This window comes from Ceratotherium simum, chromosome 17 (assembly GCF_057802395.1).
Source record: "Ceratotherium simum simum isolate JZ-2026a chromosome 17, ASM5780239v1, whole genome shotgun sequence".
NCBI lineage: Eukaryota > Metazoa > Chordata > Mammalia > Perissodactyla > Rhinocerotidae > Ceratotherium > Ceratotherium simum.
In genome coordinates, this window is record NC_141916.1 from 57,983,346 (window position 1) to 58,010,353 (window position 27,008).

The window sequence follows — 27,008 nt, forward strand, 5'->3', positions numbered from 1 at the left end:
GAACTTGAAAAAGTCATTTTGTCTCTTTGGTCCTCAGTTTCCTCATCCATGAAGTCAGGGGTTTGAACAAAAGCAGGACGGCAAATGGAGCTGCCTGGAGCACTTATCTGGAAGGATGGAGGTGGGAAAGACTCCATGATGGATTAGCAATGTCTGTTTTGGGCATAGGACCACGGAGACAGAGGTGCCATGTATTTGCGAAGTCAAGGGATCATCTCTAAGTCCCTTCCATGCCAGTGCTCTGTGAGTTGACGACAACATTGCAGGAAGAGAGTGGAACTGAAGCTGGAGCTAGGACACCTGGAGAGACTGCCTCCGGGAAAACTCAAGACAGCGGTGGCATGGGAAGGTTTGCCTCCTGGCTGTTGCTCTAGTTCCTTCCCCATGGACTCCAGAAGGCTAAGCCTAATGAAGGACCCTCTAATGGAATGTCAGAATCCAGTGTGGTATGTTCAGATGCCACTTCCAACACTGTGCATTCCGTCAGGCTCTCTGAGTCAGATCACAGTATGTATTCCAATTGGCGCTATGCTCCCAATGCACACATACAGTAAGCTCGAACAGCAAACATCCCTACGGGGGAGTTCCCGCCCAGTGTACCGTGTTATAATCAGACCACCCTCCTTTATAAATATGACAGCGTGTTCCAACAGGGAGTCGTTCACAGCATGGCATGTTCCAGTGGGAGCGTCTTCAGCCCACCAGGAGGAGCCGCACCTGCTGAGGAGAGGACAGGAGTCCAGCATCCAGCTAGGGGTGCCCATGGACACTGAAAGGTTCTCAGCAGGACTGTGGTAGGGGACAGAGGCGAAGGCTGTCCATTGCCAGGAGCGAGTGGCCCTGACCTAGGTTGCTGGCTCAGGAGCCACTTGGCTTCCAGCCACATCCTACAAGCGGGTCTCTTTCTCCCCAGCTATCAGCCCCTCCCTTGCTGGGGAGGGCGTGCAGGCCTGGTCAGTGCTACCATCCAGACACAGGTGTCGCTTGGGCTGTGGCAGGCTGGGGTCAGGGGTGACGAGCTGCCGCAGGCGCTGTGGAGAGAAGAGGGGGTGAGTGGGTGCTGCTGGCGACAGAGGCAGAGATGTGTCCTCGTGTCTGTGTCCCCCAGACCCGGCACAGAGGCAGGCATGGGAGGCAGCTTGGTACAACATGAGTGAATAAACAAATAAATATCTTGAGAAGAGAGAAGAGGCAACAACATGGTGATTAAGAGAGTGAACTGCCTGGGTTCCAGTCCTGGCTCTGTACCGACGACCTGTGCAGTCTTAGGCAACCCATTTAAGCCCTGTGAGCCTCATCTGTAAAATGAGGATAAGGACAGTACACCCCTCACAGAACAGGGCCTGGCCCAGGGTACGTGATCAATATGTGTCTATTTTTGTTCTTATTATTGTTACCATTCTTATTATTACTGTTATGTGCTTAGTAAGCATCTATTATTTTTCTTATTATTGGTAGTAATACTATTACTATCACTACTGGTGTTATTGATGCCATCTCCTCCTGCTCCTTCTTGCCTTGACTGCCCACGTAATGACTGGAATCATGACAACTTTTTTGTGACCATGAGGTGATGAGTATGATGGTGAAAAGGCAACAATATAGGAAGTTCTGTGGAAAATACAGGAAGTGTCTGGTTCTAATGGCCTCTTTAAGCAACTGAACCAAATGCCAGAAACCTCTGTCTCTGGTCATCTTGATGTGTAAGAAAAAAATAAGCCTATTTGCTTATTGCAGGTTGGGTTTTCTGTTACTTGTAGGCCAGATCAATTTCTACAGATGTAATGTCTTTGTGGGACACCGGCTATATCCCCTTCCAGGAAGGCATGTCCCAAACTCTAAACAGGGAGCCTTTTGCGTGTGGCTCCCCAGGGAGGGTTAAGAGAAGGAAAGAAGCCAGGAGACTGTGTGTGGAATGAACCGTGATAGCTGGTTATCTGTTTCCTGAGAGCAAGGACTCTGGGCTTTATAAACCTCTGTGTCTGGGCCCATTGATGCTTTTGTTTGTTACTTCTTTCCCCCTAGCCCTTTGACAGTTTACCCTTGGTTAACCTGCCCAGATGATGTGCTGGAGGACAGATTCTGCAGGTCTAGGAATCTAGGACTTTTGAACATTTCTGAAAATGAAGCCACTGGATTGGTGTTCAAAGACCCTCTCTTGAGGATGCCATTGGACTGAAGGGCTGCCACACACTGGAGCCGGGCCCCAGCCGTGGTGTCCTGCCCCAAGTCCAGGTCTCTCAGTACCTTCCCTTCATGCGTCACTTCCCCCAGCCCCCTACCTTCTTGAAGGGACCCTGGGTCTTCAGGAGGGTGACGACGATGAAGAGCGGGACGCAGATCATGGAGGAGAGAGCCAGGAACCAGCCGATGGAGTACCCCCAGGGAGGGTACACGTAGACGTTGTTGTACTTGAGGGGTGTGTACTTGCTCAAGGAGAAGAGGAAAGTGGCCTAGAAGGAGGGAGGGGCAGACACAGATGAGATGGAGAGCCGCAGAGACCCTCTCCTCAGCTACTTCACTGTCCAGTGACAGACGGCAAGTTAACCACACTGTGGAGCATCCGTGAGGTGGGATAGTAAAAGCCACCACGAATCGTGGGCCAAGGCATCCCTCACGTCGAAGACTGAGACAGGAGGAGACGGAGAGGAAGGAGGGGAGATGGAGGAGCTCCAGGCAGACAGACAGACAGACCAATAATGGAGAAATCAGGCAGATGATGGGGGTGCTTTGAGAAAGGGATGGAGCAGGAACGAGAATAGATGACGATGATGGTAAAGCAAACAGATGCATGAGATGGCCCCAGAAAAAAGGGCAGAGGAACCAACAATAAGAGGGAATGGGCCAGTCCCCCAAGGTAGACTGGAAAGGCAGGGAAAGAGCCCCAGAGCTCAGGCTTCCTGTTCTTCATCTCCCTGAGTCTGCTGGGGGCAGGAGGGAATAGAGGGGTAGCTGGGTGGGCACATACCAGGCAAAGTCCAGGAGTCAGGAAGAGCCAGGAGATCTTCAGCAGGGGCCATGGCCGGTAGCCAATCATGTCCTCAACATTGTCATAGAAACGGTCAGCCCCTGCCCAGGGACAGTGGGGGAAGAGTGTGAGAACAGGAGGTGGGAACAGCCCGTGGGTATTCAGGTATTTACCTGGCGCTGTGCCCTTCCTCCTGCCCTGTGCAGGGAGACTGGCACATGAATGAGGCGGACCCCTGGCACCTCAGCCACAGCGCAGGGAGCGGGGAGAGAGGAGGGGCTGCCGCCAACGAGCTGGGGCCCTCTCCTCCCCGCGCTCTCTCCTGTCTCCCTGTCTAGGGATGAAGACCTACCGCCCTAACCAGAGGAGGCGTGAGCCTAAAACAGGGCTCCATGGCTGTACAAATGCTTGTTTGTCTGTGCAGCAGAGAGGAATTTGGTTTCAAGTCAAAACAGCAAAACAGCCAGAGTGCCACTGCTCAAGCAGAGCATGCTAAACTCACAGAGGCCCAGACAGCTACTGCCAACAGCACAACGGTCTAGATTCCAGGCTCCAGAGGAGCCACTCTGCATTCCAGTAAAGCGTGGTGAGAGGCTTGATTCGCGTTTGTGAATACACTGACTGGTTTTGTCTGGTTTTGTTTAATGTCCTTAGGTTTCCACATTTGCTACATCCTCTAAGAAGCAAAGAGCCACTTGGTCAAGACACTTGGAGGGCACCTCTAGCTTCCCCTCACCAAAGAATACTTTCCCACTGATCCCTGATGCATGAAATGCCACCATTAAAGAGTCATTCTTTGGCTTCTAAATTTCTCCCCAGTTAAAAACCAGATACTAGCTAGGCAGGTGTGACATATTAAGGCTTAGCCATTTACACGGCCCTGTGATTGAGTTTCTCAGGTCCTGTCTGAGAACAAGTTTTGGACAGCAGTAGGGGAATCAGGAAGGCATCAGATGCTTGAGTGAGAAGGCAGGAGACATCTCCAAGGAGAGGGAAGGGCACCAAATAGGAAGGCTTACAGCAACAAAAATAAACACTTGCCTACTCGTGGCTTGTCCTGAGGCCCTGCGACATGGCACCCACTTACCCTCTCCGCCCTGAGTCTTGTGACACTGGCAATGTGTTCCCCAACCTGGCGCAGTGGAGCCAGATGACCTGGGGTGTGGTGAAGGCTCCTCCACTGATAGCTGCGTGAGCTCAGGCAAGAGACCTAACTTCTCCGAGCCTTACTTCCCCCTGTCAAGGGCTGTTGTGTGGATTGTGAGATAGTGTGTGACAAGCAGTAGTGCATTGGCTCAATACCTAAAGGTTTCTCCCCCTATTATTATCAGGCACAATAACGGCATTCAGCACCACCACTTAGCTATCTCAGTTGGGAGCCAGGGCTGTCGGTGGAAGTCAGTGAAAGGCAGAATTCGCCCCAGTATGAGGAAGAAATGCATGACAACTACAGTGGAAAAGGCTGCCTCAGAAACCCAGGAATGAGTTTCCCGTCCGTGGAAGTATCCAAGCACAGTCTGGGCGATAACTTTGAAAGAGAATGTAGGAATCTGTGGAGGATCCAACTAAACGGCCCTGAAAGTCCCTTCTGACTAGGATTCCTACTGTGAAGGGCCTCCAGCAGCCTCTGTATCTGTACATTGTTATCTATACTCTCACTACTCAAGGAAATCAGTTTTGTCATTATGCCAGCTCTACCTGCCATAATGAGAAACGCCTGGGTTCCCAGAGGTGGATAAACTTCCCAGGTGAAAAGAACCAGGACAGCAATACAAAGACACGTAGAAACCAGGGGGCCAGCACACCCCATCTCATCCTGGGCAAATCCTGCCCTTAGCTGGGCCCCGGCGGCTCTTCCTCCCCACCCCCACCTCCCTCAGTGCCCCCACTTACCATACACCCAGCTGATGCAAATGACTTCAAACACTGAGAGGAAGAGCAGGCATGTGCCACTGGAAGCATAATAATCAAACAGCTGGAAGATATACATCCCGCCCTGCAGAGAAGGGAGTAGAGCTAGGCCTTGGCCAGTGGGGACAGGGGACAGGCTCTCGCCATCCTGCCTAGCCCATGGGAAGTCACTCCTTGCATATAAAAGGAGTTTGCCCGGCCTGTCCCTGCCTTCAGGCCCCTCATTTAACATTAAGACAACGATCCCGGACATCGGCAAGGTCATTGGGAACTGTGGTGGACATACACTGTTTTTCTGCCCAGCATCCCATCTTCTGGAAGCTGACACCACCTCACTCTAAGTGTGCTCCTCTCCCTGCTCCAGGCCTGAAGAAGAGCAGCCAGACACTGGCCGCGCTCTCAGGAAAAGGGCCCTCTCCTTCCTCTGCGGTTGATCGCGTGGCACAAGGTAAGCCTGAGGCTGCGCCAGCCTTCTTGAACATCAGGAGGGAAATGTGGCTACGTGTGAAGTGACTGGAGGAAAGGGGAGCCAGGAGACAGAGAGGAGCATTTCTGAAGACGTCATTAGAGCCACTGGATCCAGCCACGCCTGAAACCAAAATATCCCTAGACTTTTCAGTTTCCTGACCCCCAAAATTCCCCTTTCTGCTTAAGCCAGCTTGCATTTGGTTTCTGTTACCTGAAACCAAAAGAGAACTAACTCATACAGGTATGTTCCACTGTGTGGTGCCTACTGCCTCGCTATGAGGGAGGCAGGGCAGGTGTCAACACCCCCATTTAGCAGATGAGGAAAGTGTGGCTCTGAGAAGGGTCAGTAGTGTCCCGCATGGCTCCCTCGCCCTGGAGCCCAGCCTGCAGGCCGCCCACCCCTGCTCACCTCGGTGACCAGGAAGAGCCCTATGAGGTAGCACGTGACCGACACCGCCAGGATGAGGAGCTCCCGTCGCCCGCTCTTCCGGAGCTGCCGGGGGAACATGTCCACGGAGGCCGTCACCAGGCACTCCATACAGACAAACTGTGGGCGGGAGGGGAGTCGGGGTGAGGGGAGCTGCTGGCCCGTGGGCCTTCCCCAGCACAGCCTCGCTGGCCTCCTCTCACCCCACTCAGCCACGCTGACGCACAAGAGCACAGGAGGCGCGCAAAGGGCAGAAATGCGGGATGCCCTGAGGTGAGGCCAGCCCTGCACTTCGCCACATCTCCACAACAGAGGGGCCCAGCAGTGAGAGCTGGAGGGGAGATATGTTCTGTCCTCACAGCACGGGGGGCAGGGCTGGGCATCCTGAGCTGAGCAGCTGGAAGGAGGCTGGAGGGACATTTGGGAGGGGTTCCATGTATGGGGAAGGGTCAGGCCTGGGGGAGCAAAGCAGGAAGCCCCCTCACAGAGGAGGGTCTCAAGGCCTGGGGTCACCCAACCAACCGCAAGAACAAGCCCTGGACAGCGGAGGGGGCCCAGAAACCTATGGTCAGGGGAAGGGAGATGGGGGCAAGGTAACGCCGGGAAAAGAGGGTCACCAGGGCAGGGAGGGGCTGGGCTGGGGTGACAAACCTGGCTGTCCAGCCCGAGGAAGATGAGCATGATGAAGAAAAGGCAGGACCACAGCGGGGATAAGGGCATCATAGTCACAGCCTTGGGGAATGCGATGAAGGCCAGACCAGGACCTGCCCGACACACAGCGCAATCAGAATTCCCTCAAAGAAGAGCCCTCTCCAGAGGCAGTGTGTGTGTGTGTGTGTGCGCGCGCATGTGTGTGTGTGTGTGTATGAGCGAGTATGTGAGTATGTGTGTCGGGGGGCGGTGTAATTCAAGATGGCAGGGTGATTCCATCCATTATTCTGCTCTTCCTAGATGCTGGGGAGCCTGCTCTTCATCCATTCATCCACCCGTGCATGTAACCCATCCATTCCCCTCTCCCGCCTCCCTTCCCGGTTATGGAGGCCCCACCCTGTGCGAAGCATGGCCCCCAGATGCTAAGAGGTTTACTACCCAGCTTCTGCAACCCCTGCCTTTCTGTAGGAGGGACCTGTGTTCTCTCACCCTCCTTCCCCTCAGGTCCCAGACAGCAGAGTGGCACCTACCTGACTCGGCTACTTCAGAAATGGGCACCCCCTGCTCTTGGGACATGAAGCCCAGGATGGAGAAGACTACAAACCCGGCTGCAAAGCTGGTGGCACTGTTCAGGAAGCAGAGGGCGATGCTGTCCCTGCAGGGCGGGGTGAATGCAGGTCAAATGGAAGGGGGGAAGGAAAAGGGAGAAAGAAATCCATCATGGAGGAGAGATCAAATGACAGTGAGAGGGGAGAGAGGGGAGGAAACGACAAAGACCAGGCATCAGAAGGTGAGGAGAGGAGAGGGAGAGAGGAAAGGGAGGAAGAAAGAGATTCAGTCCGGGAAATAAACCCACAATGTCTATTTGACACAGCCTTTAACTACCTGGAAATAAAGGAGAAAGGCCTGGGCCCCCTGACTGCGTCTCATCCGTGGGGCCCACTCAGGACCCCACCCTCCTTAGACCATGGGCAGGCAGGGTCCCCAGGGGCCCCAGCCGCCATCCCTACCTGTAGCAGTTGTTGTGGTACTTGTTGTAGCTGCCCAGGGCTGTCAGGCACCCCTGGCAGATGGCGAAGGAGAAGAAGATCTGGGTGCCTGCGTCCATCCACACCTACATGTGACCCCAAGAAAGTGGTGCAGGGAGAGTGGGAGGGAGCCCGCTGACCAGAGGCCTGACCCATCACCCCACAGAACTAGCCTGGCCCCCTCGGTGTTCCCCGAGAGTTGCGTCCATCCCAACTCTCCATTAACAGTCCTGTTCTGCTCACAGCCAGGGCCCATTTTTAATCTGGCTCTGTGAGCGCTTAGTAAGCACGAAATACGGTGCATTATGTGAACTTCTTAGGTGGAGTCCACACCCCACGGCTGTAGCCCCAAGCTGGCAGGCCTGTCTGCAGGGCAAGCCAAGAGGCACGTGTGCTCACTCAACAAGCAGAGTGTGCAGACCTGATGGGGCAAAGGGGCCACTCCATTAAAATATAAAGAAAAGACCACCAAGCCTCCATGAGGGCATGGAGTGAAGGAAAAGAATGTGCTCAGACAAGTCCTAGAGGAGGAAATAGAAATGGCCAATAAACGTGGGAGAATGTCCAGCCTTGCAGTAGTAAAAAAATAAGTTAAAAAACAAAATGATAGTGTTTTTACCTATCAAATTATAAAAGATTAAAATAAATTATCATTGAACCTCTCGTGGGCCCTGCAGAAAGAAGGGACCCTCCAACACGGGCGATAGAAGCCTGCATCTGTCTAAAGCAGTACATCTCAAGAGCCTTAAAACATGCATGCTCTTCGCCTTAGTGATCCCACGGCTAGCCATTGTCAGCAAGTAATCAGAGTGTGGTCACGGATTTAAATGCAAGTTGTTCATTGCACCTGTATATACAGTCATAAAAAAAAATACCCGACCTAAGTGTCCGAGAACAGGGGGAGAGTTGAGTAAACGAAGACACTTGCCCCATTTGTGAGCGCTCAGGGGCACGGAACCCGGGCTAGGTGCCCGCTGTCCTACTCCAGCCCGAGGGCCCGACTAGGCACTTCATGGGTCCTCAGCACATTTTGGTTGAATGAATGAATGAACGGATGATGGAGGAAAATTATGTGAGCGTTAAAAATGACATTTACACTTTAATAACATGGGAAATGCTTACAATATGATTTAAGTGAAATAAGGTATTCGTCTCTCTATATATAATTCCCTCAACTATTTTAAAACAGACACACACACATACACACCACCTAGAGGAAAAAGTTGGAGGGAAATATACTAAAATGCTAACAGAGATTATAGCTGAGTGGTGGGATTACAAGAGATTTTTAGTTTCTTTTTCATATTTTCTTCCATATTATCTAATTTTTCTCCCGTGAGCATCTATTGCCTTTAAACCAAGAGAAGAGCAATCAAAGATTTTCAAAAGTGCAGATCTGGCTTGCAGTGGGAGACATCTGGGGAAACGGTCCCCAGCACAGTACCCACCTGGGGGTCCTTGAGGCGAAACAGATCTGGCTTCAGGTAATAGACGATGCCCTCATAGGCCCCAGGAAGGGTGACGCCTCGGATCAAAAGGATGACCAGCATCACGTAGGGAAACGTGGCTGTGAAATAAACCACCTGGAGGGGAAGCAAGCCAAAGTCACTCCAGGTGGGGACACAGCAGCCAGGAGGTGACAGGGAGTCTGCAGCGGTCCTCCTGTCCGACCCCCCGCCCCCCGCCGCCCCCTGCCTTAGGCAGCACAGCCACACCTAGCTCAGTGTCTGGCGCGTTCTTAGAGACATCTGAGTGGGGGTGACGCATGAAACTTTCCACGCCTTCCTGTCCACGTTCTAGCGGATCTGTTTCCCCAGCAGAGTGAGAGATAGATATCAGCAGGGCAAGAGGGGAGGAGGAAAGACAGGGAGGGCGCAGGTTTCCAGCCATAACATTTCAACGACTCTTTCTGTATCCAGAATCTGGTCTCCCTGAATTCCTTATCCTGACTATTCTCCCCAGGCCCCGGTGAGGGTGGGACTCCCCTTCCCCAGGGGAAGGGGGAACAGATTTGTACAGTGCTCTGTGGGAAAGTCTAGACTGTATTTTCCAGGCTTAGGGCTGGGGGAGCAGCACTGGCCTGAGCACAGGGATCTGCAGGCACACAGAGGAGCCCCCCAGCACCGCCCCCCTGTGTTTACCGTTTTCATTGTTACTGTTACATTACCATTACAACAACCCAGGGAAGGGGGAGGCTGCTGTGGGAACAGGCTAATCAGAGAAGTCAGCCCCTGTCTGTTCCGGCTTTAAAAAGCATGAAGCATCAGTCTCGGATTAAGTCTGAACTCTCTCTAAACATAAACAAGCCACTGTTGTCCATTCTCGGCTACAACCGCTTCGATGATTGGACACTCACCAACTCAGACAGCTCTGTTTGGGGTCCATATTAAACACTGTCTTGATGGGTTGTTAAATACAAAAAGCAAGTCGTAAGAGTGTATGATCTTAATTGTGTAATATATGCACTTAATAGATACAGATACACACATACATACATATAAAGGAAACTAGAAGGCTACACAGCAAGTGACAGAGATGAGCAGATCCAACCTGCCATCATGCTCATGGTCTACGCTGATGGTTCTGACATGTTTGTTATCTTGCTCTGGACATTATTTACATAAACAGGTCTTTTACAGTCATATTGAAAAAGAAAGGCTTTCCTTGTATTGAGTTAAACTCTGCAGACTTCCCCTGTTCTCACTGTGCCTCTCCCTCAAACTTCTGTTTCAGTTCTCCAGAGGGACCCCTGGGAGTGTCCCCATGAACTCTGGGGGCCACAGAGAGCTTACCAGGAGCCAGAACACCTCACCTTGCCTGTGATCTTGACCCCCTTCCAGATGCAGAAGTAGCAGATGACCCAGGCGAGCAGGAGACACAGGGCCAGCTCCCAGCGCAGGGCCCCCAGCTCGTGGATGCCCGAGGTGATGCCCAGAACTCGTCTCCTGACAGATTGGAAAAAATTAATAACCAGGTGAAGGACTAAAGGGGACAACTTGCCTCTGCCATCAAGCCTCCTGACTTTAGAGCTGACCCCACAGATCTCATATTCCAGGCTTCCCCTGCCTCCATCCCACTCCTCCTGCCCCATGGCCATACCATGTTCCCACCTGTGGTCTGCATGCCCCTGGCTGTTAGAGGACCAAATCACGTAATCCCATAGGTATCTTTGTCTGTCTAACTCATCCAGCTTTCTCTGTTGTATAGAGAGATAGAGAGAGAGAGTGACGGTGGTGAGGAATGTATGAATGAGTATGTGGAGAGTTGATATTTATGTATGCAGGTTGATGAGCAAGTATATGAGTATCAAATGGAGGGGCTGAATGTGTGTTAGCATCTAAAGATGCGTATGGGAGTGATTTAAATGTGTGTGTACAGGGCCGGCCCCATGGCTTAGCGGTTAAGTGCGCGCACTCCGCTGCTGGCAGCCCGGGTTCGGATCCCGGCGCGCACCGACGCACCGCTTCTCCGGCCATGCTGAGGCCGCGTCCCACATACAGCAACCAGAAGGATGTGCAGCTATGACATACAACTATCTACTGGGGCTTTGGGGGAAAATAAATTATAAAAAAATTTAAAAAAATAAAAAATAAAAAAATAAATGTGTGTGTGTGAAAGTGTAGGTGGAAAGGTGTGAGGTTTGGGTAACGGGAGGGCATACATGTGTGAGGGTGTAGGTAGACACGTGAGAGTGTTGGTGAACATGTGTGGGTTTAGGTAAGTGTGTAAGAATGAAGGTGGACGCGCGTGGGCATGGGTAGGTCTAAGGATGGAAGCAGTCACGTGGGAGGGGGAGGTATGAGTGTAGGTTCTCCCAGTTTCTGTGGTATAAATACTCCCACCTTGGCCAGTTTCAAGTGACCAGCATGACATCACTGAGCAGGGAGTTGGGGAGAGATGTGCACCCCACATCCCTAAGCCGGTGCAGGCTGTTTGCAGGACACCACTGGACACATGTGGGTAGACGTGTAAGTGTAGGTGGGTGTGCAGGGAGCAGGGGGACATGAGGGTGTAGGCAGGCGTGTGGGAATGCAAGTCAATGGTGAGTCTAGGTGGACACAGGCGGGTTTGGGGTAAGGGTGTAGGTGCACAGGGTGGGGGGATGTGAGTGTTCCCTCATCTCTCAGTGATGTGTGGGGTGGTGGGGTAGGAGGTGGGTAAGTGCTGGGAAGCATGCACGGAGAGGCTTAAATTTGCACCCCAAGTCCCAGGTCTCAGACACTCAAATTTCCTCTGCTTGGGGCCCCTTGGCACGTGGCATCCAGGCCCAGCACTTACTCCCAGAATTCCACGACAGGTGAGGTGAAGTTCTCAGAGGGGGTCGCTGTGCTGGCTCCCGAGTGGTTCAGAAAGTCCACGCAGTACTCTGTCGGGGACAGGTGGGGTGCGCATGAGCTAGGGATGGGCTGGGGAGAGATGCCCTCAAACCCTAGTCCCCTGACCCTCTGGCCTTGCAGCCTGGCAGTCCCCATCATTCCAGTCCCAAGAGCTTCCTTTGGAGCCTCCTGCTTTCTAGAGTGTCAGGAGTTGGCTGCTCAGGTGGTTCGTGGAACCAGCCCTCTCCCCATGTGCCTTGCGTTGCATTTGTTCCAGTGAATCGGGCTGTCCCTCTGGCCACCCCACCAACCTCTGACACAATCCAGACTTCAGATCCACTCTGCCTGCACCTATGGACAGCACTCTCCTGACTTGCCCAGTCTCTCCACTCCACAGATGAAAGGACTGAATCCTTGCGTCTGCCCTTCCCCAGCCTGTACTGCTGCTCACACAGTAGGCTTTCTTATTGCCTCAGCCCTCTGCTAGCACTTCTCCCTCCCATCAGTATACAATTACTGCACTGTTTATTTTGCCCATTACCATTTATCATTATTTTGTTAATGTGTCTGTTTCTACCGCTAGACTGTATGCTCAGTGAGGGCTGGGACCATGCTGCTCTTGCTCACCCTTGGATCTCTAGCATCTGGCACAGTGCTTGGCACACAGCAAGTGCACAGTAAATATTTGTGAAATCAATGGATGAGTAGGTGATGCCAACCCCTTGCAGTTGTATAACACATTCACAGTCCCATTGGGTTTTCCGTTCTCCTAGTGGCTGATCTAAAGTCCCACAGAAGGGTCAACCAGCAGTACTGGCACCAGAGCCCACACAGCTTGGCTTTGGAACAAGTTCTGCCATATGCTCTGTCACTGTTTGCCCATCACCAGCCACCATGGGACCAGCCCCCAGGGAGAGATACCTGTGTTCCAGTTATTGGTACATGTGGTCCAGGGCAGTTCAGAGGTAAAGGAGCTGAACAGGTAGAAGAGGGCCCAGGCAAGGATGATGATGTAATAGACGTTCAAATAGGACTCAATGACCACAGATGCCAGACCAATGCCTTCCGGTGCGGGGGAGGGGTGGGAAGCAACAAGAGAATCCAAGAGATCAACATTAGCCAAAAAAAAGTCACATGGAAGCTGCCAGTTGTAGTTAGAAGGATACTGGGCGCGCACAAAGAGAACCACCAGGGTGCATTTATTGGCATAAGAAGCCATTTACAGCATATTTTTAAGTAAGAAACACAGGTTACAGAATACTATTCTATTCATTCTCCCATTTTTTATAACATATTTTTGAATGTATATCTTTTTCTTTTTCATGAGAAAAACTCCAGCAGGATCATCATCCAAAAGTTACCAAGTAGTTCTCTAGGTGATAGGATTTCAGTTCACTTGTTATACTTTTGTTTTTCTTTTTGCCTATCTGCATTTTCCAGTTTTTCTATTGCAATCATACATTACTTGTTAAATGAAAAGGGGCTGGAAGAACATGGAGTAAGTAGGGAAAATTTGGTAAGAATCAGTCTCAAAATAAGAGCAAAGCCCAGCAGTCACCAGCAGGGAGGGAGGCGCGGTGGCCATCCGGAGGTCCGGGGCCTGGCTCAGCCTCACACGCCGTCCGTCTCCGAGAGCGGGGCGGGCAAGGTCCCCGGGCAGCCGCGTATCGGGACGGAAGGAGGGAAGGCCCAGGCCCCCCACCCGGCCCGCCAGTCCTACCCAAGTGGGAGCTTTCCACGGGATTTTAAAAGTAGCACGCTGCCAGGGCGGCTCTTAGGACCCGCCGGTTTGCCCTGCGGCCCAGAGGCCGTCCCCGGAAGCCGATGCCCAAGAACTATTTCACCAAGGACTGGTGGAGAGACAGGACGGCTGGAGGGCTGGTCCGAAAATCGACTGTCTACAAAGCCACCCCTCGCCCGGCGAGCCCACCCTGACGGTTCCTGTCGGCCGGCAAACGAGGCAGGCGGGTTGTGGTCCTGCGTTCTGGTCTCTTCCAGCACACAGGCTGTGGGGGCGGGAGCCCCGAAGCGTCTATGGCGGGGGCGGGCCGGGAGCGGACAGCCTCGGGCTGGGCCTCAGGAGGGAGGCGGCTGGGGCTGCTGATGGCGAGGAGGTCCGGGCGCCGGGCGCACGCGGGACCAGCGGCCGCTGTGCCCCCAGACGCGCCGTGCTGCCCGCGCCGGCGCCCGGCCAGTAAACACCGCGGCCGGAGGAGGCAGGGCGCCAGGCTGCGGTGGGCCAGCAGGGACGATGTGGGGAGGGAGCTTGTGCCTGTGTGTAAACTGAGGAGGGAGGGTGTCTCCTGCGTGTGCCAGTGTGCACAGGCCCGCTGGGAGGGTGGACGTGGGTGGAGGCAGTTAGGCTGAGAGAGGTAGGTGGAGAGCAGGTAGTAAGCAGCCTGGACAGTCCCCCCATCATAGGTGCACACACCTTGAGTGAGCCTCTTGCTGAGGCCCCAGGCCTTGGGGTCTCTTCAACTTGGAAAAGAAGGAAGGAGCAGCAATCCTCCCCTACCAACCCCATCCAGTGCCCCACTTGCTAGCCCTTTCCATGGCCCTGTTGGGAGAGAGAGTACAGTGTCCCAGAGAGGCCAGCCCATGCCTGTGCCACCCCTGGGCTTGTTTGGACCTAGGGATAGAGCCCAGCTGGGTGGGACATTAGGCTACTGCTAGGGTCCAGAGCAGAACACCAGGAAACTGTGTGCCTTGGCTGAGGCCAGAGCGCTCTGAGCACCCAGAACTCATCAGTAGAAACATGGGTGAACGAAGCGTCACCCTGCCGCAGCCCCTCACTGCTGCCCCTACAGGGGTCCTATAGATAGCCTTGACCCCCACCCCACCTCCAATCAGTGGTCAGGTTCCCAACCTGCTCAGGAGCCAGTGTTTTCCCACCATGCCCACCTCTGTCCAACCTACTAAGTTTGGTGGCAACCCCAGATAGTCTAGTCCCTGGGGCTCCCTTAGGAACTGACGTGAGAAGAAGAGTCCTCTCTCCCTTTCAAATATGCAAGGAACCTCTCAGGGACAAGGAGATCCCTTGGGTTTCCTGCTGGTCCCCAGGGGACTGACCCAATCAATAAAGAGGGGTGGCACAAGCTGCTCACATTAGTGCCAATATATCCATAGAGTTAGGTCCTAACGTAATCTCTAATACAGGAAAGAGCACAGACTTTCAGCTCAGGCAGACCTCGGTCCGAATCCTTAGTAAATGACCTCCTTTTTCTCATCTACAGAATGAGGTTAATAGAGTTATTATTGGAGGATTAGATGAGGAAATGCACGTAAAGTGCTTACATGAGCCCTGAAGCATAGTAGGGCTCAACGGATGTTAGGCAGCATCAGCGTCATCATTCTCATCACTATCATATACTTTGGAGGTGTGTCTGGGACCAGGCCATATACTCAGGAACATATTTTCCATGAAGCTGATGAAGGTTAAGCTTCAGGGCTCCTCACGTGCAAGGACTCTTTCCAAGGCTCTGCACCTCATTTTGCATTTGTAATTTTGTATTGTCTTTCTTGAGGAACGCCTTCCTCCCCAAGATTCATAAGTTTTGGGCCCCACAAAGCCTGATTATACTTCCTGTGTCTCCCACAGCACTTAGCACAGGATGAGATGGTTGAATGAAGGAGGCACAGAACGGGAGGAAAAGGGGAGGGGCGATGGAGGGATGGAGATATGATGGTGCCCCCCCCCGCACCCCCCCCCCCGCCCCCGGCCCCGTGCGGAGGAGAGGAGGGAGAGTACTCACCCTGGAGAAGGGGGCAGATCTTCCTCCAGGCTGTGACACTCCCCTGGCTGGTGTACTGGCCCAACGCCACCTCCAAGAAGAACACCGGAATGCCGCAGGTGAAGAAGAAGACAAGGTAGGGGATGAAGAAGGCTCCTGCAGAGGAATGGGAGGCAGAGGCTGAGCTTTCAGCCGGGGCCCCTCCCAGAGTTGTGCGCCAGCACCCGCCAGGCCATCCTTGTCTCCCACCTCACACCCAAGTGGCTTCCTCCAGTCCACCAGCAGGGACAGGCAGAAATTTTCCAGTCTGAACCCTGCTCGGGATAGGAAAGATCTTTGAAGGGAAACAAATGAAAGTTTAAGTGGAAATCCTAATATATGCACTATTTATTTTCTCAGTATGCTTCACAAATCTAGTCATTTATTATTTTTGGAACAAAAACGTGTTCTGTGTAATTTGATATGTTTATTAAATTATTGTTTGTTACATTTTAGAGAAAAACAAACAAAAACACCTTGGAAAAATTATTTTCCCTCTAATAATTTTCAGAGGGTTTTTTCCCTCCACCAGGCTCTGATCTGAACCGGGCTCCCAGCAGAGGAGGCCGTTCCTCTGCTCAGGCAGATCCTGGAGAACTGAGGTCACAGGTGCCAAGGGATCCCACCCTGACCTACAGGCCCCAATGGGAGGCCAGGCCTAAAAGACATCCAGCAAATCACATGCGAATGGAATGTGAAGACACTCCTGAGCCCACGGTGCCCACTCCAAGGCATACACCTCACCTCAGCAGCGTATCCACGGGTGAAGGAATTATTGTTTAGTGCACAGTAATAATCCTAACATGTATTTGGTGCTTACTGTGTATAAGGCACTCCTCTAAATGCCTCACCAATGTCTAATCCTCAGAGAACAACCTCCCATGGGGTTGGTACTGTTGTCACCTCCATTTTACAGATGAGAACACTGAGGCCAGTTTGAAGATTCAAAAAGTGAGGCAGAGATGAGGAAACTGAGGCACAAACCCAGGTGGTCTGATCTGGGTCTGTGTCCTTAATCACTACATCATAATGCCTCTCAGGTAATCTGTATCATTTTGTAGAAAAAATAGAAAGTATAATGGAAAAGAAAGGGAAAAGCATTGTATAGCCTTCCAATTTTCTTATAAACGCACACATATATATTTCTTTTTTTTTGCAAAAATGAGAACCTGCTATATATTACTTGATAACCATTTAAAAATGTATTTCATGAGCCTCTTTTCATGTGAGTAAATATAAATCTCTGTCGTCATGTTAATGGCTACAGAGTACTCCACCGCAGGCAGCTCTCCTAGTCGATTCCGCCCGCACCCTCACTGGCCTTTCAGGTTGTCTCACTAGAAACCCCGCTGGGATGGAGGCTGTTGTCCATGTCCTTTTGCACTTGTCTAAATTGGCCCTTAGTGTAAATTTCCAGTAGAGGAATTGCTGGGTCAGAGGGCATGTACATTTTTGTGTGTGCATGGGGTAAGATATACGTAACATAAATTTTATCATTTGAACCATTTTTAAGTGGACAGTTCAGTGGCATTCAATACATTCACGTTGTTGTGCCATCATCACCACCATCCATCTACAGAACTTTTTCATCATCCCAAACTGAAACTCTGCACTCATTAAACACTAACTCCCCAATCCTCCCTCCCCGCAGCCCCTGGCACCCACCATTCTACTTTCTCTCTATGAAACTGCCCATTCCTGCCACCTCATGTAAGTGGAATCATACAGTATTTATCCTTTTGTGTCTGGCTTATTTCACTTAGCATGATGTCTTCAAGAATCATCCATGTTGTAGCATGTATCAAAATTTCCCTTCTTTTTAAAGCTAACTAATGACCCATTGTAAGTATATCACATTTTGTTTACCCATTCACCCACTGACAGACATTGGGTTGTTTTCATCTTTGGGGCATGAACTTCTTTTAAGGTCTTTGAGGTGCATTTCCAAATTGTCCTCCCAAACTCTTGCACCCAGTAGCAATATGTGAGAGTAAAGCAGAAGGCTTTGTGAGTCTTCTGGGCCCTAGGGAGCCACAACAAGCCAGTACCTCTCCACCAAGTCCTGAAGTCCTTTTAAACCCTGTATTGCCTTCACATCCTGAGTAACGCTAGAGCATTAGTAAACACAGTGCCGCTAACACCACTGACTCCAGTTTAAGTGGCTTGGATGGTTGCAGGGGCTCGGCTGAGGGGTAGTGTTCAGAAGAGATGTGGCTGGGGTACTCTCCCAGAGGACACTTTCTAGGCAGTCTGTGGGGGCACATGACTCACAGGCTCTTCCCACTGGCTGTGTGGAGGTCCTGCCCTCTGACAAGGCAGATGGCTTCAGGTCTATCCTTGGAATGTAGACTTTAGCCCCACAGAAGATGGGGTGACTTCAGGAGGCCTGGACCTCAGGACTCAGGCTGAGTCCACCCTGAAAGGGCAGCGCTGGGCCTGGGGCTTTGGGAGCAGTGGGAGGAGGTTGGTTCTGGATCAACCATAGGGCATCCTCCATCCTTGGCTTTCTCCCTGGGTTTCCAACACACTGTGACTGCAAACACTCTCCCCTCAAATGAATTTCTCAGAACTCTCACTTTGCAGGGTTAACCCGGCCCACAGTTCTCTTGGTGCCTGCCCAGGCTATGGGGCACAAGCAGCCTGGTGCTGCCCACAGGGATCTGTGAAGACAGGGTGATTCAAGGCTGTTTAATCTCCCTCCCTCGGCTCCAGGGTGCGCCTTGTTCCCCTGCCCAGGGCTCCTTCCTGAGCTGCTGACAATCAGGAAACTCAGGATTTCATGACGTTATCTTTCGGAGTGAACCATTTCTGAAGGATGATCCAGTGTGGTGGTTCCCTGCTTTTTCGTAACCAAAGATATTATTAGACAATAACATTATTATTATTTTTCATCCCTTTCGAACGATTTTTCTCTATAGAACTGTGTTGATTCACTAATAATTTCTCTGCATATATTAATAAAAACCTTATTTAACTGCCAACCAGGGCTTATTTATGGTCAGCTTGAGAGAAACCCTATTACCACAGTGAATTAGTACAATTTTAGTCTGAAGTGAAACACTGACACTTGGGTTAATCTGTGAAGTCGTGTTCCCACCTAGATCCATTGTTAAGTTGTCTGAAATAAGGAAATGACTTCCCGGACCTTCACTACTACCTTCCTAGACCCCCAAAGACCCCAGATTGGGACCCCTGACCTGGTGTAGCCCCTCGTGTTAAAGACGAAGGAAGGAAGAGAGAGGGACGACAGCAATAGTTTACCAATAGTTAACCAATAGTTAGGTTGGGACAGAGCTAAAGTAAGAATACAAGTGACAGAGATGACACAGACCCTGCACAGCAAATGTAAGGCCACCTACTCTGGTCCCACCATTTCACAGAGGACCCAGGCTCAGCCCAGTGTCACTGCACGCTGTCATAGGTGCTTGTCTCTCCACTCCATCCCACGGCCAGTACAGAGGCCACAGCCACAGCTGCAGGGCAGGACAGAGGCAGGGTGGGCATCAGAGCCCGAAGCCCTGTCTCCTGGGCCCTCGTTCTCCCTCCTTTTCAGATGACAGGGCCAGATGCGTACGGTGATGGGGAGCCAGCGAACCTGGCTTCCAGGGCCTGCTGCTACCAACCAGCTCTGTGGTCTTGGGCAAGTCATGGAACCCTCTGAGCTCCTGTGTCCTCCCCTATGAAATGAGGGCTCGGACTGGATCATCTTTAGCTCTAGCTCTAACAACCTATATGCCCATGAAACTGTGGCCCGGGACAAAGAAATAAGTCACCAACCCTACTCCTTCTTCCTGCCTCCCCCGGTCTCTGGCCCAGCGGTAGGCCCCACTCCCAGTCCTGGCTCCAAGTCCTGACCGGCCCAGGAAATCTCATCTCTGTTTCTTTGCAGTCATCGTTCAAGGAGTTTGTAATGAGAACTGTAAATTTTAAATCACAGAGCCAGATATATGGTAGATGCTTAATAAATATTTGTCAAATTAAATATAAATAGAGTTTAGAAGGATTTTCTAAACGATGGTTATGTTTAAATAGGAATGTTTCTTTTTTTTTACCTTTCTGGAATGTTTCTAATATTCACAACAAACACATATCATTTCCACAAGAAGAATAAAGGTATTTTCAAAAGTCAAAAAAATGAATCTGGCTGTCACAAATAAATTCACATAAATGAATTATTCCATTTACCTGAAATGTTCTGTGTAGGTAAACCCATAGCCACAGAAAGTAGATTAGTGGTTGCCAAGTGCTGGCAGGAAGAGGGAACGGGGAGTGACTGCTAATGGCTGCAGGGCTTCTCTGGGGAATGATGAGAATGTTCTAAAATCAACTGTGGTGATAGTTGCACAATTCTATGAATATACTAAAAACTATTTCATTGTACATTTAACAAGATGAATCTGGCCCCTCCCTACCATGCCCCTGCTCACTTTTACTACCAGTGCTAAAAAATAATAAAATTATGTTTCTTTAAGTTCAAAAAAATCGTAGATAAGATAATATCATTTCTCTGATCAAAACTCTTCAATGGCTCCCATCTCACTCAGAGCAGAGCCTACAAGATCTGAGCCCCATTTCCTCTCTGATCTCATCTAGTATTTCTCCATCTGCCATTTCCCTCCTCACTGTTCCTCAAACATGCCTGTTGCATCTTCACCCCAGGACCTTTGCACTTGCTGTTCCCTCTGTTTGGAATGTTCTTCACCTGAAGTCTTTGCTCAAATGTCACCTCCTCAACAAAACCTTTCTGGGTTACCTTATTTCACATTTCACAGCTCACTCCCCCGACCCTGTAACCTGGCATTCCCTATCCCTCTTCCCTGCTCTGCCTCTTGCCATTCTGCTCATCACCATTTGACTTACCACAAGTTTTACGTATTTGTCTGTAATCTGCTGCCCTTCACTAGAATACAACACACAGAATACACTCTGTTTTGTATCTAGAACAGTGCCTGGCACATGGTAGGCCCACAATATTGGCTGAAGGAATGAATGAATCCTATCAACAACTGACATTGTATAGAGTAATGGAGGAGCTCATGAAAAACTCAGATTCCTGGGTCCTGCCCTTGCCTCATTCAGTCTTCACTGTAGCCCTGTGAGATGTCATCCCACCTCACAGAGGTGGACACTGAGGCTGGTGGTGGAGCCAGAACTCAGACTCAATCCCCCCACTCCACTTCAGCCTCCTTCCATTTTACCGCGTTGCCCAGGCAGGAGGCACCCAGGTCGGCACAGCCTGGCTGTCAGGGCACAGAGCTCCCCATCACCCCACCTCAAAGTGAACTCACCACCTCCATTTTTGTAGCAGAGATAGGGAAACCTCCAGACATTGCCCAGCCCAATGATCTCCCCGGCCACTGCCAGCACAAAGTCCATCTTGTTGGTCCATTGGCCCCGATCCTTCACCTGGCCCTTGCCTTCCTGGTCCAACTTCTCTGCCTCCTCCGGGACCCAGAAGACCACAGGAGGCGCATCCTCGTGGACGGCCCCTTTGCTCTCCATAGCCATGCAGTGGGTCAGAAGTCCACAGAGCTGGGAGCGGGGCGGGATGGTGAGAAGGCACAGTCTGGTGGGAGGAGAAGGAATGAGCTGTACAACCCCAGCACATGCTCCCCCATCCCTGCTTTCTCCATGCCAGGCTTTTATTATTGTTGGAATATTGCTTTAATATTTAATGTTGTTGGAATATTGTTTAATGTTGTTGGACTACTGATTTTATTCCCAAACCCTCAATGACATTTACACCTAAAGTTACACTTTGCTCTCATGACTCTGAGAACAAATAGGGAGCAAATCTTAGTTTGCCCATTTTCCAGATGGGAAAATCCAGGCCTTGATAGATGAAGTGACTCGCCTAAAACCATTCAGGAGTAGATTGGGATTAAAACCCAGGCTTGGGGTCTTTTATTCCAAGTCCCTTTTGATCTTTACAGTCAGCCACCAACCCTGCTGGCCCATCTGCCCCAGCTCCTCAGCGTCCAGTGAGTGGCACCAGCCCAGCCTCTGGCCTCCAGGCCAGAAGGGATCAAAGGCTCCCAGGGACGACAGGAGGCCAAAGGGCAGGTATGGTGAAGGTGACAGCACAGTCTTCCCCTGGCCAGCTGTGTGATCACCCCTGTGCCAAGGCCACTGATCAGCTCAGGGTGAACATGGGAGCCAGCTAGCTCTGAGCCTCTGATTGGAGGAAGGGAGAGGGTGAGGCTCTGAACAAGGCCAGATGAAGACCGGGATTGGCACCGGGTCTTAGTGCAGGCCTTCGAGGGAACCCTGGTTCTTCTTTTCCAGGTTGTCCCTCTGCCCTGAGGACAGGCTGGGGGGCCTGGTGACAGACGGGGTCACCAGGGTGAGTCTCACTTCGGTGGTAGTTGTCTCCAGATCAGAGTGGTCCCCCAAGGGAGACCCAGAAGTGGCTGCCCGATATCACAGGTTATTGCCCTTCCTGACTCCCTGCCCTCCCAAAGAGCCCAAAGGTCCCTGGACTTCCAGAAAAATGAGTGGGCCACTCTGTCCCTGAGGTTTACTCTGTCCCGCCCATTGCGGCATCGTGGTGCTATATCGGAATTCTTGTTTGCCTCCCCTCCCCCACCCCCCGCCACACACAATCCCCCTGAGGCCACCTCTGCCTCTGCTTCTAGTGAGCTGCCAGGACCAGGTGCCCAGGCTGCAGGGGGAAGCCCCCCACCGCCCCGAGCCCCCGAGGAGTATTGGGGAATCAAAGGGACCAGGATGCTCCATGCTCCTTCAAGGCCCTAGAGAAACACAGGGGCTCTTTTTATTAAAAGAAGACTCTGTGCTTATTTGTTGGTCCTTTTAACCCAGGCAACAGCCCAAGTCCAAGTCAGTCAGAAAGGCGTGGCAGGAGCCATGGGGGGTGATGGAAATTTTTGAAGGTGGCTTGGAGGGTGCAGGGTGTCCCAGGAATGGGAAAGCACATCAGGGTAAGTTCCGGTATCGGGACCTACTCAGAGGTTCCACTGCAAGCTAGGCCCAGGAGGGAAGATGAGGGGAGAGGCACCCAGTGGAGATCAAAGGTCTTCGGCCTCTGATATAAGGGAGGGGGGCGGGGAGAAGGGAAGGGAAGTGAGCTCCCAGCTCAGAGTAAACGGCCAGACCCCAGGGCAGCTTCAGGAACCAGAGCCTCAGGTTGACAGCACAGGGCAGGTCGGCCCCAGGGCAAAAGTTCATGACACCTAAAGCCACTGTGTGTGTTCTACAGAATTGGGGCCGGGGCGTCCTGAAGAATGGCCCCCCTGAACTGTTACCAAACAAATGAATGAATGAACTCAAAAACATTGATGAAAAAGCACCAGACAGGAAACCCAAGTTCTAGTCCAGACCTAGCTAATAATAATAATAACAGTTAACATTTGAGTAAGCACTGTACTAAAAACATACACATCTTTATATACATTATTAAATTTCATCTTCATAAAAATCTTTGCAGTAGGTATTACCATTAATTCCATTTTATAAATGAAGAACTGAAGCTCAGAGAGATTAAGGAACAGGACCGGACACCCAGCAGGTGTTCAGTAAAACTATTTTTGAAGGTTTGAATAAACTTACCAATATAATAAGTGGTAGAGCTGAGTCTCTAACTTGCTGTGTGACCTTAGGCAAATCACACCTCCTCTCTGGGCTTTAAGTCTCCCTGGAAGAGAGAACGACCTCTGCTCAACCCGGGTGTTAGGAAGGTGGAGGATAAAAATGAGATCCATAAAAGACAAGGAGAGATTATTTCCTCTGCTTGTCAAGCCATAGGGTAGCTCAACTCAGGGCAAGCTGAAGCCCAAGGGCCACCAAGGGGGTGGTGAGGAGACAAGCCTCACTTTCCAGACCAGAGGCTGCTATTTCAGGGCCAAGCTGTCCCCAACAGTTGGAGGAGGGGAGACCTGCTGGGGCAAAGGAGTAAAGGAAGGGGAAGCCAGAGAGCACGGGCTGGGGAAGCAAATCTCAGAGACCAGCTCAGGCACAGGATTGGGGTTGTATCAGGGATGGGGGAGGAGAGAGAAGAGAATGTGAACTGATGAACTGACACTGATGTGACACGTTAAAAAAAAAAAAAAAGTCTACTGGGAGGAGCATAATTTATGGGTAGGAATGAAAAACTGGAAGGGCAGAATGAAAGCAAGAGCACGCGAAAAAGAAAGCTGGCCCAGAGCCATGGCAAGTCAAGGGGAAACAGGCTTAAATTGCAGCAAGCGGGATTCAAGTTAGACTAAGAAAAGAAATGTCCAGGAGGATGTTAGACATAAAAACAAGCTGTACGGAGCTCTCCTTTTTTGGGTTACTTTTAAAAGTCGAAAGCACAGCACACCCTACCCTCCTGCCACCCTCACCCGCCCCCACTGGGCCCTTCTGCCCCTAACCCATTTGCTAGGAATGGCCAAACAGTGTTACCCACAGTCAAGATGACTTCCGGAGATCTCCCCCTTTCCCAAGGGTGCACCCCAGCTCTGTCACCTCTCCAGCCCCTCACATCACCCCCCAAGGCTGCCCTCCTGCTTTGCTAAGCTGGGGCAGGGTATGGGAGCATGGAATGGACCTCACCATACGTCAGTGCCCTCCAGAAGCAAAGACACCTACACCCACATTGGGTTCAGTGCTGCCCATTGAGGAAATCTTGAAGAGGCTAGCGAGTCCAAAATGAGCTCTGTTTTCAGGAGCTGGGCATGTGGACGGAGGCCTGGGCAGGGCCCAGCAGAGGAGCAGACAAGTTGTAGAAGTGCTGCTCCCACATGCTGCTGGGACCCCAGCTTAGTCCCATCATACCCCCCCAGCCAACACAGGCGTGACCCAGCCCCTGAACACGGGGCACAGGACGCCCCAGCCTCTGCTCCAGCCCACACCCACATACCAGTTCCCGTTTCTGTACACACACTGGTGCCATTCCCGTCACGTCCCTTTGCACATACATACCTGTGTGCATGGCACCAAAACCTGACTCCCGTCTAGTCCTTCACACCCCATGGGCTGCTGGGCTCGGCTGGTGGCTCCCTCATTGCCCACCTCGGGCACGAGCGTGCCCATGCCCCACACCGCCCCTAGCCAGGGCAGCTTCCTTCTTCTGGGAGACACTTGGCTCCCAGCTCACCGTGCTCGACTGGCGGGGGGAGGGCAGGAGCCCCTCACCTGCAATGGCTAAATGCAGATCACGGGCCTTCAGGAATGCCCCGAGGTTTCTCCTGTCCTCTCTTCCTCCCCACCTCGCTGGGCACGGTCTGCTTCCCCCTCCCTTTCAGTCAGGTGATCGCCGCCTCTTTCACCCACTCCCTGTGGCCAGCCCCGCATCTGTGGACTTTCCTGCTACCCAGGCTTGTCCCTGAGCAACTCAGATGCTGTGGATGGTGAGGGAGAAGCTGGGGTGACACCCCTGTCCTAAGATTTCCAAACATCAGACTTTCCTCTGGCCCCAGTTTACTGCTCCACAGACAAACACAGTTCTACAAAGTCTCGCCTCCTCCACCCCTCTGCGGCAGCTCTCAGAGACTGCAAGAGAGATCCAGCCCTCCACCTCCTGCTCACCTTAGTCCCTGATCCCGGCTCCTCCGGTCAGCTCAGCTCCGTGCCTCAGAGCCCCAGGAGAGCCCCAGAGAAGCTGCTTAGCAGAAAGCCAAGAGAGATGGGACCTGAAAGGGAAACTGTCGTCCACCTTCACTCCTTCCCCTGTTCTTTCCAGCTCAGAATCCCATCCAAGTCATTGTCATCATTGTCCAGGGACTCCCAGACAGAAAGCAACTGTGTGTGTGTGCGCGCGCGCACGCACGTGTGAGCCAATGTATTGGGAAGTAAAGGAGCAGAGAAACACCACAAGCAGCAGGAGGGACTGAGGCCAAAAGTCTGTGACCCAGGATTACAACATCTCACCTCAGGAAGTCAAGCCCTCTGTCCCCAGTCCCCCTCCCCCATCTCTCTCCCACTGTGCACCCCGCCCTCAAGATCAGTGCTCTCCTAGCAGGTGCTGTCCCAAAAGCACCCCTCCAGAGCTTGGCTCAGAGACTCCCATCTAACTTCATCTCCCCTCCTTGTGTTCCTTGGCCCTCTCCCTTCCCCCTTCTCACCTTGCCCCCTCCCAGTACCAGCTCCTTCTGAGGGAAGAGGAGACAGGAGACAGGGCAGGGTGCAGCCCTCTCTTACCAGAGCAGTAGGATGGGAGCCACCACCTCCCAGGCTGGACACTGAGCACCTCGGGAAGGGAGTTGGCCTCGCTGACGAGGGCACAGGAGGAGGGTGAATCATGCCCTGGAGTTTTCCACCAAGTACTTGCCCTCTGTGGTTTCAAGGCAAGGCTCTGGACTTCACAACCACTACCCTTTTCCTCGGGATTTTCCTAGAGAAAGTGCCCAGAGCATACCTCCAGAAGCATAATCTAGAAAGGACACAGGTTTGCAGTCAAGTAGACCTGGGTTTGGAGCCCTCCTCTGTCATTTCCTGGTCATGTCAGCCAGGGAAGGATCTGAGCCTGTTTCCCAATCTCTAATAGGGAATACCTACTCTGCAGGGTTGCTGTGAGGGTTAAAGGTAATATGGTAAATTGCTTAGGATATGTCAGTGCTTAGGGGAGTTAGTGGTGTTTGCTGGGGGTGCTCTGGAAGCAGGCGCTGGGATGGTAGAGTATCTGGTCCCCGACAGCTCTGGCGACTCTCAGCACTCAGGCACAGAGCTGGGACTTGTCTGATTGCCTGGCATTGCCTGGCAATTTATCAGTGTTGAATCGGGATTTGTTGAATAAAGGTGTGTGTCCCACGCTGGTGCCCAGCGAGCTTCTCCAGAAGAGGGTCACCATCACTGTTCCTGAGCGTGTCCTCGTGGTGCTGGGCACAGGACTGTCCCACAGCCATTCTTTCAGAATAGCCAGTGCCTCCTTCAAGACAATGAAGATGCCTCTTCAGCCCCAGGTGGTGTGGAGGGAGGGGAAGTTGTGGGGAGAAGGAAATTTCCATTTACATGTGCTTCCCCTTAGTGTTTTAGAACTTCCCAGCAGGGCAGGGTGTGAAGCGCGAGTCTTGGTCTGTAGTTTTCCATCCAGCACCCCCACTCAGTGTCTCTCAGGCTCCTCTCAGCATCTCCTTTGGTGTTCCCCATCAAGAGAAAGCCAGAGTGAGTCTTAGTTCTCAGACTCTTTGCCTCTGTGGAACCAGAAGCCGGGCTGGGGGTCACTCTGGAGATTAGGGCGTGGTCCCAGCAGAATTCACACTCCAGATACCCTGTGCCCCGCTAGGATAGTGTGGCCTGCATTGCTGCATCTGCCCTGTCCCCCATGTCGGGTCCCCCATGTGTCAACCATGGAGTTTACTGCAGAGGGGACATCAAAGTCCACGAGATTACCTAGCTGCAGCTATTCCAGAACAAAATACACAGCCTCTCCATGAAGGGAAGTGAGAGGGAAGAGAATCAGGCTGGGCAGAGGGTGAATTTCCTAGCTTGTTTGTTCATTCAGAAATTTTATTTCATGCCTACAATGTGTCA

The 27,008-nt window shown here is 51.9% G+C and overlaps 1 protein-coding gene across 1 annotated transcript; it reads right to left on the reverse strand.

The window, feature by feature from the left end:
* Window positions 1-628: 628 nt before the first annotated feature.
* SLC6A12 (solute carrier family 6 member 12) lies at window positions 629-25,298 on the reverse strand. The gene is made up of 16 exons (XM_004438768.2): window positions 25,065-25,298; window positions 23,106-23,190; window positions 20,828-21,105; window positions 15,522-15,656; window positions 12,691-12,831; window positions 11,732-11,819; window positions 10,266-10,398; window positions 8,902-9,036; window positions 7,436-7,539; window positions 6,956-7,080; window positions 6,426-6,538; window positions 5,757-5,894; window positions 4,862-4,964; window positions 2,969-3,069; window positions 2,283-2,453; window positions 629-1,031 (listed from the first exon to the last, which is right to left on the reverse strand). The coding sequence occupies exons 3-16, from the start codon at window positions 21,045-21,047 to the stop codon at window positions 888-890; spliced, it is 1,851 nt and encodes a 616-aa protein (XP_004438825.1). The 5' UTR covers window positions 21,048-21,105; window positions 23,106-23,190; window positions 25,065-25,298; the 3' UTR covers window positions 629-887.
* Between the last annotated feature and the right edge of the window lie 1,710 nt (window positions 25,299-27,008).